Genomic DNA, 13,894 nt, shown 5'->3' with positions numbered 1-13,894 from the left:
CTCATGGAATTTACAGAAATAACACCTTTTATACAATAGCTTCAAATATCATGATGTCATCTCACTGTCTTAAAAGTTCAATGCCTTTCAGAAATCTATGTAATCACACTGCAGCAACACATCAAGACTCCTCAGACAATACCTTTTAAACACATGACCACTTCCATTGAGAATGACAAGGGCAGCAGCTACATGGGAACACGACCACTGTAAGGTCCCCTCCAAGCCACTCACCATCCTGACCTGGGAATGTATCACTGTTCCTTCAGTATTGCTGGGTCAAAGTCCTGGAAAATCCCTCCCTAACAACATTGTACATGTCTTAAAGCCCCAAGGACTACAGTATTCAAGGCGGCAGCTTCCACCATCTTCTGAAGGGCCACAGATATTTGCAATAAACGCTGGCCCAGCCTGTGAATGAATGAAAGAAAAGAAACTGCTGAACCTGACTTAAAGGGTTAACCTTTTCAGTTTGGAAAAAAAAAATTCAACCAGTGGGCTCTGGTCATATTTTATGGAGACTTAGGGGTCTCTCTCTTTAAAAATATTCTTTTGTTTAGTATGCATTTATCTTTATCTACATCGTTGTCTCTGCAATAGTTTACTTAATACCTTTAGTCTCAAAGAATTTTCAGGAATAGCTAGTAATAAACTAACGTCCAACCTATTTAAAGGAAAGTTTTTATTGATCTATTTTAACATGAATCAGACAAATTAGAAGGGAGCTGAATGAATTACTTGACAGTTCACAGATCACACTGTAGATATGCCTGCTAGTCATGACAACTACTTAATTAAGTCATCTTCTGAAAAATTGTATATACATGAACTGCATGAACCTAGTCTAGTCTACATAAGACTGCAGAACCACAGCAATGTGGTTTACTCTTAACTGCCTTCTGGGCAATAAATGCTGGGGTTAGCCAGTGAGCCTCACATCCCATTAAATGTCTGGAAATCCTCCATCATCGACTTCCTCATCAACCCTCTCCCTAACTTGATTAAAGAGCCCAATCAAATTTAGTCAAACATAACTTTTAACATAGCTGAAAAATGTGTTCCTGGAAAAGTGCAGCAGGTCAGGCAGCATCCAAGGAGCAGGAGATCCTTGGATGCTGCCTGACCTGCTGCGCTTTTCCAGCAACACATTTTTCAGCTCTGATCTCCAGCAGTCCTCACTTTCTCCTAGATAACTTTTAACATAGCCATTCTAATTTTAATTCATTCATTCATATTTTTCAATTTTGTCTTGGATTGTTTCACATCCTTGCCTCTTGAAAGAAACATTGGAGAAACCGGGAGCAGTTGGCCATTTGGTCCTTTGAGCCTGCTCAAATCATCTCTTTCATGAATATACTCAATGACTTGGCTTCCACAGTCTTGTGTCTGAGAATTCCACAGGGTCACTACCCTGAGTGAAGAAATGTTTCCTCATTTCAGTCCTAAATGGGGAATACCATATCCTGAAACAATCCCCTGATTCTAGACTCCACAGCCATGGGGAGCATCCTCTCTACATTTAGTCTGCCCAGCCCGGTCAGAATCTTATACATTTCAATCAGATCCTCTCTCCTCATTCTAACCCCTACTGAAAACAAGCCCAGACAGACCAATCTACTCACATAGATAGTCATGTCATCCCCAGTGACAGCCCAGCGAACCCCTGCTGCACTCCCTCTATGGCAGGTATATCCTTTCTTGGTAGGGATAGCAAAGCTGCATACACTACTCCAGATGTAATCTAATCAAGACCTTGTATAACTTCAGTAAGACCTTCTGACTTCTGAACTCAAATCATTTTGTAATGAAGGCCAGTATACAATTTCCTTCCTAATTGCTTACTGCATCTGTGTGTCTACTTTCATAGACAGATGTAGGAGGACACCCAGATCTTATTGTATATCCAGACTTCCAATGTACCATAATTTAAATAACACTTAGCCTTTCTGTTTTTCACATGAAAACATACACCTTCCCATTTAGCCACATTGTACTGCATCTGCTAGTGTTTGCCCACTCACTCAACTTATCTAAATCACCTTGAAGCCTCTTGCCTCCTCTTCACAACTGTCAGTTCTGCTCAGTTTTGCATTGTCAGCAAACTTGGATAGGTTCCATTTGGTTCCCTCATCCAGATTATTTATATGTATTGTCAATAGCTGGGGCTCTAAGCACTGACCCTGGTGATACAGCTGGGAAAAGGCCCATTTAATCCCTTTGTTTTCTATCTATCTGTCAACCAATTCTCAATCCCTGCCAATCCCCTGTTCTTTACGTTTACCCACTAACTCTGACAAAAACCTTCTGAACTTGCTGGGCTCTTTTCTCTCCCCATCTTGAACAGGGCTATAACAATTATAATCGTCCAATCCTCTGGCACTACTCTCATGTTTGAGCAGAATTGAACAATTGTGCAATTTCCATCTTTATTTCCCATCCGGAGCCAGTGATATTTCTACTTTGAGCCTGTCAACCTTTTATGTATCTCATTTACATCCTAATTTTCCTATTCCTCTGTCACTATTTTGTGGCCCTGGCAAAAGATCCTGATATGTAACATTAACTTTACTTATCTTTCCGCAGGTGCTGCTCAACCTGCTATTTCTAGTATTTTCTGGTTTTAATTCAAATATTAATTTAATATTTTAGCCTTGCTAACCAACCCCCAAAAATCCCCATCAACATCAAACTTCTTTTCATTATGCAAGCTATTAATCCACCTCAGTTTCTTCCAATTGTCATCAGTCTCCCATCAATTCAAGTCACTCCATGTGACATCAAGAAACAGCTGCAGGCATTGAATACTGCAAAGAGTAGGATAAATGCACCCTGGCCAATTACCACTCCATCAATCTCCTCTTGATCATCAGTAAAGTGATGGAAGATGTCATCAACAGCGCTGTCAGGATGGTTGTGCCAAGAACACTACTATGAGGAACTCCTGCAGATGTCCTGGAGCTGAGATGACTGACCTCCAACAACCACAACTTACAACTAACCCAGCATTAACCTGCTCAGTGATACCCAGTTTGGGCTCCATCAGGGCTACTCAGCTCCTGCCTTCATTCAAACATGGACAAAACAGCTGAATTCCAGAGGGGAGGTGAGGTGAGTGTGACAGCCTTCACATCAAGGCCACATTTAATGGAGTGGGGATTCAAGGAGCTGTAGCAAAACTGGAATCAAATGTGAACTGGCGGGGGTTTGGGAAGACTCTCCCTGGTTGGAGTCATACCTGACACATCGGAAGATGGTTGTGGTTGTTGGAGGTCAGTAATCTTCGATCCAAGACATCTCTGCAGGAGTTCCTCAGGGTACTGTCTAGGCCCAAACATCTTCAGCTGCTCTATCAACAACCTTCCCTCCATCATAAAAAACACAAGTGGGGATGTTCACCAATTTGGAACAATATCCAGGCTTGGGCTGACAAATAACAAGTAACATTTACAACACACGTTTGCCAGGTAATGATTATCTCCAATAATAGAGAATCATTGCCGCTTGTGATTCAATTGTAATTATTACCATTACTGAATCCCCACTATCAACATTCTTGGGATTACCATTGACTGCATACTGAACTGGACCCACCACATAAATGCAGTGGCTACAAGATCAAGTCAAAGGCTTTGGGACTCAGTCCCAAAGCCTGCCCACTACGTACAAGGAATGAGTCAGGGTATGATGGCAATAACGCGCACAATCTACAAAATGCATTGTGAAACTTCACTAAGGCACCTTAGACAGCACATTCCAAACCCATGATCTCTTCCATCAAGAATCACAAGGGCAGCAGATACACCATCATCTGCAAGTTTCCCTTCAAATCATTCACCATCCTGACTTAGAAATAATGTCAGGTAGGTAAAAACAATGACTGCAGATGCCGGAAACCAAATGCTCCTTGGATGCTGCCTGAACTGCTGTGCTTTTCCAGCACAACTAATCCAGATTTAGAAATAATGTCATCATTCCTTCAGTGTTGCTGGGTTAAATCTTACAATTCCACCCTCAGGGCATTGTGGGTTTACCTACAGGACTGGGACTGCAACGTTCAAGAAGGTAGCTCACTACCACCTGCTCAAGGGCATTAATGGATGTTGTAAAAATGCTGACCCAGCTAATAATGCTCATGCCCCATGACTGAATAATGAAAAAAAAATTTTTTTTTCATATATCTCTATCCTCATACACTTTCTTTTCCGTTACAGCTTTCCCCATACTCTGTATTCTGGTGCATTACTGAATCATGAACAACATTTATCAAAAACGCTTTTCATGTTTCAATTTGTATCATCCCTGGGGTTCCAGTTTTACATCCCTTCTCTATCATTCTTGAGAATCTGTCAGGTTTTATATTCTACACATGGCTCCTTTCTCTATCTGTATGTCCATTGTAGGGCAGAACAGTGGTTTAATGGTTAGCACTCCTGCCTCACAGCGTCAGGGACCTGGGTTAAATTCCATCCTTGGTTGACTGTCTGTGTGGAGTTTGCATATTCTCCCCATGTCTGCCTGGGTTTCCACTGGGTGTTCCAGTTTCTTCCAACAGTCCAAAGATGTGCAAATTAGGTGGACTGACCATGCTAAATTGCCTATAGTGTTCAGGGATGTGCTGACTAGGTTGCTTAGATTAGATTAGATTAGATTCCCTACCGTGTGGAAACAGGACCTTCGGCCCTACAAGTCCACACCGACCCTCCAAAGAGTAACCCGCCCAGACCCATTCCCCTACTCTCTACTAATGCATCTATCACTACGGGCAATTTAGCATGGCCAATTCACCTGACCTGCACATCTTTGGTCTGTGGGGGGAAACTGGAGCACCCAGAGGAAACCCACACAGATATGGGGAGAATGTGCAAACTCCACGCAGACAGTCACCAGAGGCTGGATTCAAACCCAGGTCCCTGGCGCTGTGAGGCAGTGGTAACAACTGAGCCACCGTATCGTGCCACTTAGCTATGGGAAATGCAGGATAGGTGGCAGGTCGTGATACTGTTCAGATGGTTGGTATGACCAGCTTCCACACTGTAGGGATTCTATGATCAATCTCCTTCTCCCTCAAGTACTTATGTATTTATGCTATTTGTCTCAACTATGCCTTGTTGTAGTAAGTATCACCTTCTCACCACATTAAATAAATGGGATTCTCCTGAAATCTTAATTCAGTTTATTAATAAGTATCTATGTTCATTTCTCCTAGTTTCAGATGTGAGGTAGTGGTATAGTACTAATGCCATTGAACTGGAAACTCAGGTTACTGCCTGATGATCATCCATTCAAATCAGACCACAGGCAGATAAATCAAAACTTAGCAGTAATAATGTAACTAAACAATGGCCTGTCTTTAAAGTATATATAATTCAGGAATATTTGCAGGTGGTGGTAGAGGTCCCTGGACAACATGAGACAGAAATTAAAATTAGGTAAATAAAGTGTGCTTACGGATAAAACCAGATCAAACATTGAAGTTTAGATGGGAATTGAAAGGGCAAATAAGTGAAACAAAGAGAACATGAGAAAAGCTAACACAAAAGAGGATCCAAAAGTGTTTTTTCTAGGCATATAGAGGGTTGTGAACCTTTGTAGTGAATACGTTTATTCAGGATTGGGATCATAGGTTGTTGTGCGGCAAGCAAGATGAGAACAAAGCAGGCAATTGGAGTTAACGGAGACAAGATATTATTGAACGGCATAGCAAGCTCACAAGACCAAATGTCAAACCCAAGTCCTATTCCATCCTTATGGTCATGCCTCCTTTTTGGAGTTTGAACTGCAAAAGATTCTTAGGAAAACAGAAGATCAGGAATGTCCATCTCACTGCTCTCAAACTTGTCAGGGAGTTTGCCACTGGATTCATAATGGGGACATGGGTTTAAATTTTTCACAGTACCTCATGCAATTTACTCAACAAAATATGGAGTCAAAAGTTACTCTCTGTAATAGTGACCATGAAACTATGGTCAGTTATTATTGAAAAGTTATCAGGTTCGCTAATGTCATTCAACGACGGAACTCTGCCATCCTTACCCGGTCTGACTGACATGTGACTCCAGACCCACAATGTAGTTAACTCTTAACCACCCTCAAACAGCTGAACAAGCCTCAGTTGTATTCAAGACGGTGATGAGCAACAAATGCTTGTCAGACAATTACATCCAACAATTAAATTTTTAAAAATTAGATTATGGTTAAACTGTATCTTAACTCTATCTCGTCATCTTGTTTCCACAATTTATAAACATTTATATACTCTTAACAAACAGAAGTCTATCCACCTCAGTTCTGAAGTTTCAATTGACCTCCAACTTCAACAGTCTCTTGACAAAAGTAGTTTCAGATTTTCACTACCGTGTGATATAGTTCATGAATTATACTGTTATCGTTTTAAGTTTATGTACTCTTGCATTAGACTGTCCTCACCACCCTATCGAGTTCTTTTATCACAAACACCTTGATGAAATCATCCCTCAATCTTCTATACTCAAGGAAATTCAAGCCTCATTTCTGCAACCTGCCTTTGTTTGTTGGCTCCAGTGCCATTTGAACTTTTGTTGGTCCAAACCTTAATGAAGGTGTGGGTGGTAGTGATGGGCAACACAAGTCCACCTAGCTCCTCTTGTTCTATGAAAATGGCAGATGGCGATTATGGGTACATAAGCACAACTATGCATTGGGTATTTTGCTGACAGTTCATGCAATATTATGCACTTGTGCATAGTGTACATGGACATGTCGATGTTAAATATCATGAAGGATTTGAGGAATGTGATACGTACCCCTCCAAACTCTGAGAGGCTCCCTCCCATATAAAACAAAGATCTCTTCATGATCTGGGAGAGGGTCCAACTGTGCTGCACTCTGTGTCCTACTTTGTGCAAACCATGCCTTTAAACATAAGAAAAGTCTGGATTAAGGCAGAAAAGTGCTGTGGAAATTCTCCTTGTCAGCATGGCATATGGAATATAATTTGCATTAACTTGGTGGTGGTTCTTATGTTAATTTCTTTGCAACAATTCATGAACACCTCTTCCTTCGAAGAGTTTTGCTTGTCTCCTTAACAATTAGAATCTCTCTCTCCTGGACCTGGTGGCCAGTATAATCTGAACCTTCTAAGAATATCTTTGCCTACCTTTTCAGTTCTTTTGTGCAATTTTATCATGACATCTAATCAGCCGCTCAAAGTGTGTTCAAATGCTATAGAACATCTCTAACTTGTTGAAGGGATGTGCCCCAAGTTGTTATACATGAGAAGTTGGAGATCAGGTGTACATTGATTTTCAGGATCTTGTGCCAAGCCATTTTGACAAGGTGCTGTTGGGTTTGGGATTCTGAAACTTTAAGCCATCATTCCTCGTTTAAGTAGTGTATCAGCTGATTCATGAGTGGAAGTTTTCTAACTTCTCTAACTAAATGGTACTGCTGAAAATCATGAAAATAGGTATGGCCAACAATGCGTTTTGTTAGCAACTCTTAAATAAATCATTGAGGATTGGGTTATTAAGCCTTCCTTGAAGCAACAAACAGAGCGAATCATGATTGAGTTTTTTTGAAGTAACAAAGAGGACTGTTGAGGGCAGAGTGGCAGACATGATCTATATGGACTTCAGAAAGGCATTCAACAAGGTTCCCCTTGGGAGATGGTTAGCAAGGCTAGACCTCATGGAATACAGTGAGAACTAGCCATTTGGATACAGAACTGGCTCTAAGGTAGAGGTGGTGGTGGTAGGTTGTTTCTCCAACTGGAGGCCTGTGACCAGTGGAGTGCCACAAGGATCGGTGCTGGGTCCCCGACTTTTTGTCATTTATACAAATGATTTAGATGTGAGCATGGAGAGGTACAGTTAGTAAGTTTACAGATGACACCAAAATTGGAGGTGTGGTGGACAGCGAAGAAAGTTACCTCAGATTACAACAGGATCTTGACCAGATGGGCCAATGGGCTGAGGAGTGGCAGAAGGAGTTTACTTTAGATAAATGCAAGGTGCTGCATTTTGGGAAAGCAAACCTTAGTAGGACTTATACACTTAATGGTAAAGTCCTCGGAAGTGTTGCTGAACAAAGAGACCTTTGAGTGCAGGTTCATAGCTCCTTGAAAGTGGGGTCGCAGGTAGATAGGATAGTGAAGGCTGCATTTGGTATGCTTTCCTTTATTGGTCAGAGTGCTGAGTACAGGAGTTGCATGTTGCACCTGCACAGGACATTGGTTAAGCCACTTTTGGAATTACGGAAGGATGTTGTGAAACTTGAAAGGGTTCAGAAAAGATTTACAGGGATGTTGCTGGGGTTGGAGGATTTGAGCAATAGGGACATGTTGAATAGGCTGGAGCTGCTTTCCCTGGAGCATCAGAGACTGAAGGGCGATTTTATAGAGGTCTATAAAATCATGAAGGGCATGGATAGGATAAAGAGACAAAGTCTTTTCCCTGGGGTGGGGAGTCCAGAACTAGAGGGCATAGGTTTTTGGGTCGGAGGGGAAAGAGATAAGAGAGACCCAAGGGGCAATGTTTGCACACAGAGGGTGGTACGTGTATGGAATGAGCTGCCAGAGGAAGTGGTGGGGGCTGGTACAAATACAACATTTAAAAGGCATCTGGATGGGTATATGAGTAGGAAGGGATTGGAGGGGATATGGGCCAGGTGCTGGCAGGTAAGACTAGATTGGGTTGGGATATCTGGTCAGCATGGATGAGTTGGACTGAAGGGTTGGTTTCCGTACTGTACATCTCTATGACTGTTTGACTCTAATTATAATTAGAGCTCTGTCAGAAACAGTAACATCAAAGACTGGCAGAGGCAGTTTAATCCCTTTCAAGTCAACCCATAGAGATCTTGACACAGCCAAGAAATAGTGGGAGGAAACAGAGGGCTGACAGGGGGCTGGGAAGCAAGTCCTTTTACAAGCAAAGGAGCAGACCAAAGATCATTGTGAAAATGAGTAAATAATTTGCAAGTTGAGATGGCAGAGAACTATTTAAGTTCTTGTCAGAATCTTAAATGTATCGCTGAAAATTGTGCAGAGTGGGGCTATGGGGGTAAATTTTAACTTTCCATTTGGGCTCTGCATTTGGCTCACCATTCCTAGATCAGCTTTGTAATGGCAAAGGGCCAGAATTATCACTAAGGGTTGCAAAATAGTTTGGACGGGGGGTGGTTGTCATTGAGGTTAAAGCCTCTTTACAGTCTTTCACTGTGTTGCCTTTCCCTTCACAAGCAACAATAGAAATCATGACAAATTAATTACAACCAAACTACTACAGATTTCATGAACTCTCCAAAATGGAATCAAACCAATAACTTTCCCATCGTTGAAACCAATGAGCCTGCATGCAAGGGGATAATTGTTTAAATTGACATTTGGGAGATAATATTGACAACTTACATTTTATACCACGTTAAACATAGCATCTCAAGGAGTTACACAGGCAAGCGAATAAACAAAAGCTGACACCAAGGCACGGGAGGAGATATTAGGGAAGACTCGGTCACAGATTGACTTTAAACAGCTTTTAGAAAGGAGTAGGGAGAGGTAAAGAGGGAATTCCAAAGCTTGTAGCCAAGGCAGCTGAAGGTAGAATTGCCAATGGTGAAACAGTTCAAGCAGGATGATCAATAAGGGCAGCTAAGAAGGTGGAATCAAGCTGATGTTTTACAAACATCACTTAGGAGAGGAGAGGGCATGTCTCACAGTGAGAGAACATAGAACATAGAAAAGTACAGCACAGAACAGGCCCTTAGGCCCACGATGTTGTGCCGAGGTTTAATCCGAATGTAAAATATAATAACTTAATCTACACACCCCTCAACTCACTGATATCCATGTGCACGTCCAGCAGTAGCTTAAATATCAGAGAAGATTATTCGATGGAAGACAAACTAACATTTTCTTTAAAAGAAAAACAACTCCAAAACCCCGAGAGTCCTTTCAGTGATTCTTACCTGGGACTGGGGTGGGTTTTGTGACAAGTACGTAGCTACGGAGAGTGATGTCAGCAGAACCTCCAGACTCCAGGGGGATGGGATGAGTATGAAAATGTTTCAGCATATCGAGGATGGTCTGAAACCAGAGATGCTGAACATGGCACTGGCCAGTTTCATTCAAAGACAGGCGTAGGTGCTACACAAATTTAAAAAGAAAGCTTGTTATACCATTATCTGGAAGATGCAGAGAATTACATTAAAATACAGCATGGACACTGAGCTAACTGGTTGTGTTCATCCTCCTCATAATCAATGCCCTAATCCCTACTCTCTACATCCCTCCTTTACTCTAACCACCTATTCTTAAATATTGAATAAGACTAGAATTTTAACATAGGACTGGGAACCCAATGCTCAAATAAATTCCATGTCCTTATCTCAAGCCATAAGTAATGGTATTTGTAAATTAAACACTCTGAATGCACGGATGACCTCAAGCCCCATTTGTAACTGGGAGGCAGGAACAGCCTTTTCGGTGTGAAGGAGAAAAACAGACAGCAGCCATTTTGGAACCTGCTGTGCGTATGAGAATAGGCAACACCTCAGAGAAACATCTGAGAAAGTGTCCATATAGCCTTATTAAAGGTAATGTGCACAATCAAATAAAAGTTCCCCTCAAGGCCCAATTACTTTAAGCCCTAGAGAAACTTTCTTACTACTTTGAAGTCAATAGCTGTACACCAACATGCGCCATACAGTGTTTTACCAGAACTCTCATTGAATATTGCTGCTTAATCTCCACAGCCTATTAAACACATCCGCAAGGTGCTTAATAGGGCTGGTGTCCCTAACCTTACACTGATGGATATAACAGTTTGAGAGGTGATTTGATATGGGTGTTCAAAATCATACAGGTGATAAATACATTCTCTTGGATTGATATTTTAAATATTCAAGCATTCATCATAAGGCCAAGTGGCAAAACATATCTGGCTATTTATTCTAATTGCTTCTATAGATAGAGTTGTCAAATACTCTCTTTATGAAACTTTAACAAAGCTCTTAGAATGGACAATATAGAAGAACCTCTATCATCCAAAGAACACATTTTGTTTGGTTAATCAAATTTAATTCAGCAGGAAATGTTGACACTGCTTTCAGAGGAGTGATTGTTAGAATCATAGAATCCCTCCAATGTGAAAACAAGCCATTTGGCCTAAAAAGGTCCACACCAACCCTCCAAAGAGTATCACACCCAGATGCATTCCCCTACCCTATTACTTTACATTTCCTCTAACCAATGCACCTAACCTACACATCCTTGAACACTATGGGCAATTTAGCATGGCAAAATCATCTAACCTGCACATCTTTGGAAACCTATACAGACACTGGGAGAATGTCTGTGTGGAATTTGCACAGTCACCAGAAGCTGGAATTGAACCAGGTCCCTGGTGCTGTGAGGCAGCTGTGCTAACCACTTGCCTGTTCTGTTTGATTGACATGGTTATTACTGTTAATAACCTGATCTTTCTTTGAAGAGTTTGTTTTGCAGGTATTTATGAGATTAAAAGATGTTAAGTGCATAGATATTTTTTGCCATTGAAACTACCAATAGCTGTGGTTGATTGATTGATAGATAGATACAGGAGAAGGTAAGAAGGACATGGTCAATGGCTGTACATTTTTGGTTCCCAATTGAAGAACTTCACCACACATCCAAGGTGTCATTAATCACAGGCCCAGCCCAGCTCCAGCAAAATGATTACCCTCCTCCACAAAGGAGTATGGGGGCATAACAAAGATGTTTTATATTCAATATTGCTTATAGGACTTGAATCTTGAATGATTGTGTAAAATGAATTTATTTCAAGTTTTCTGTCAATACCTGGAATGGTTTCTTTGAAAGTGGTCATTGAAAGTCCACTGTGGACCTTGGAAATGTTTCATTAGTTTTTTCGGGGGATATTGAGAGGGATAAGTAAATTTAATTCTATATTACTGGCTGTATATACAACAATTATTTCAGCTTTATTGAGTACAGTTTGTTTTGATAATTGAATTACAGAATTTTACAACACAGAAGGCAGCCATTTGTGTCTGCACCAGCTCCTGAAAGAGGTACCCAGCTAGTCCCATTCTCCAGCCCTATCTCTGTAGCCCTTTAATGTCAAAACTTGCAAATATATGACTAGCTCTCTTTTGAAACCTCCCATGGAATCTGCCTCCACCACTCTCCCAAGCAGCACTTTCCAAATCCTAACAAATCTGACTAAAAAAGTTTTGCCTCATCTCACTCCTGGCTGTTTTGCAGACTGTCTTGAAATAGTGATTGCTATTTACTCATATCAATTAGTGGAAAGAGAATATCCTTTACCCTTTCCAAATCATTCATAATTTTGAACACCTCAATAAAGTTACCTCAATCTTCTCAGTTCCAAGGAGAATAAACCTAATTTCTCTAACCTTTCCCTGTATCTAAAATACCTCATGCCTGGTATCATTCTACCTGTCCACCCTTTTTCCAAGTATGGGGACGGCAAACACAAAGGGACACAACTTTAAAGTGAGGGGAGATAGGTATAAGACAGATGTCAGAGGTAGTATCTTTACTCAGAGTAGTAAGGGTATGGAATGCTTTGCCTGCAACGGTAGTAGATTCGCCAAGTTTAAGTACATTTAAGTCGTCATTGGACAGGCAAATGGATGTACATGGAATAGTGTAGGTGGGATGGGCTTCAGATTAGTATGACAGGGCGGCGCAACATCGAGGGCCGAAGGGCCTGTACTGCGCTGCAATGTTCTATGTAAATCTCCTTTGAACTCAAACCAGGGCTTTACTATCCTTCCTTAAATAAGATGCCCAGAACTGAACACAATACTCCAATGTTGTCTGACCAATGATTTGCAGAGATGTAGCATCACTTCCTTGCTTTTATGTTCTATTTATAAACCCAAGGATTTAAAAAGGCCTCATAATAAACATAATTGTTATTTATTAAGAATTCTCATTGACAGATCTTCTTGCTTAAAAACTGATATAGAGAAGGTATTTAGAGTCAGAGTCATAGAGATGTGCAGCACAGAAACAGACCCTTCGGTGCATTTGACCCATATCCTGCCAAACCCTTCCTGTATCCATCTAGATGCCTTCTAAATTTTGTAAATGTACCAGCCTCCACCACTTCCTCTGGCAGCTCATTCCACACACACACACCACCCTCTGCGTGAAAAGTTGCCCCTAAGGTCCCTTTTAAAATTTTCCCCACTCACTCTAAACTTATGCCCTCTAGTTCTGGACTCCCCATCCCAAGTTGTCTATTTACCCTATCCATGCCCCTGATTTTATAAATCTCTATAAGGTCACCCCGCAGACTCTGACATTCCAGGGAAAACAGCCCCAGCCTGTTCAGCCTTTCCCTGTAGCTCAGATCCTCCAACCCTGGCAACATCCTTGTAAATCTTTTCTGAACTAATTTATGATCATGGCAACCAGAAAGGTATTTTTATTTTATGTTGAGAGATTCATGAAGCAATGGGACTAGAGAGTCCGTCGTAACATGCATTTGAAAAAATTCTCAATCCAGTTCTTTTTCCTAAATTTCTCCTATTTAATCTTGTCACTCCATCCCCTTGTTCTTAACCTCCTCAATAACCCCCCAATCACTGAAAATAGTCTCTTTCCATCTAACTTGTTACATCCAGTCAGAATTTCAAATATGTTTCATGGGCGGCACGGTGGCACAGTGGTTAGCAATTCTGCCTCACAGCGCCAGAGACCCGGGTTCAATTCCCACCTCAGTTTGCACGTTCTCCCAGTGTATGCGTGGGTTTCCTCCGGGTGCTCCGGTTTCCTCCCACAGTCCAAAAATGTGCAGGTTAGGTAAATTGGCCAAGTTAAAATTGCCTGTATTGTTAGGTAAGGGGTAAATGTAGGGGTATGGGTGGGTTGCGCTTCGGCGGGGCGGTG

At 41.4% G+C, this 13,894-nt stretch overlaps 1 protein-coding gene and 1 long non-coding RNA gene across 9 annotated transcripts in view; one reads left to right on the top strand and one right to left on the bottom strand.

Annotated features, from left to right (window-relative positions):
- The window catches only part of LOC140491294 (SH2B adapter protein 2), a 125,338-nt gene that overhangs the window by 12,534 nt on the left and 98,910 nt on the right, over positions 1-13,894 (bottom strand). For 7 of the 8 annotated variants that reach the window (XM_072589280.1, XM_072589282.1, XM_072589283.1 and 4 more), the window contains one exon: positions 9,943-10,120. In XM_072589280.1, coding sequence (XP_072445381.1) covers positions 9,943-10,120 — 178 coding nt within the window. Of the gene's footprint in view, positions 1-6,782; positions 6,892-9,942; positions 10,121-13,894 lie in introns of all 8 variants that reach the window. The other variant, XR_011963275.1, reaches the window with a different exon arrangement.
- The window catches only part of LOC140491297 (uncharacterized), a 95,093-nt gene that overhangs the window by 66,307 nt on the left and 14,892 nt on the right, over positions 1-13,894 (top strand). The gene's annotated exons all lie outside the window — the stretch shown is intronic.

The sequence above is a fragment of the Chiloscyllium punctatum genome, chromosome 19 (assembly GCF_047496795.1).
Source record: "Chiloscyllium punctatum isolate Juve2018m chromosome 19, sChiPun1.3, whole genome shotgun sequence".
NCBI lineage: Eukaryota > Metazoa > Chordata > Chondrichthyes > Orectolobiformes > Hemiscylliidae > Chiloscyllium > Chiloscyllium punctatum.
This window is presented reverse-complemented; position numbering and strand designations above follow the sequence as displayed.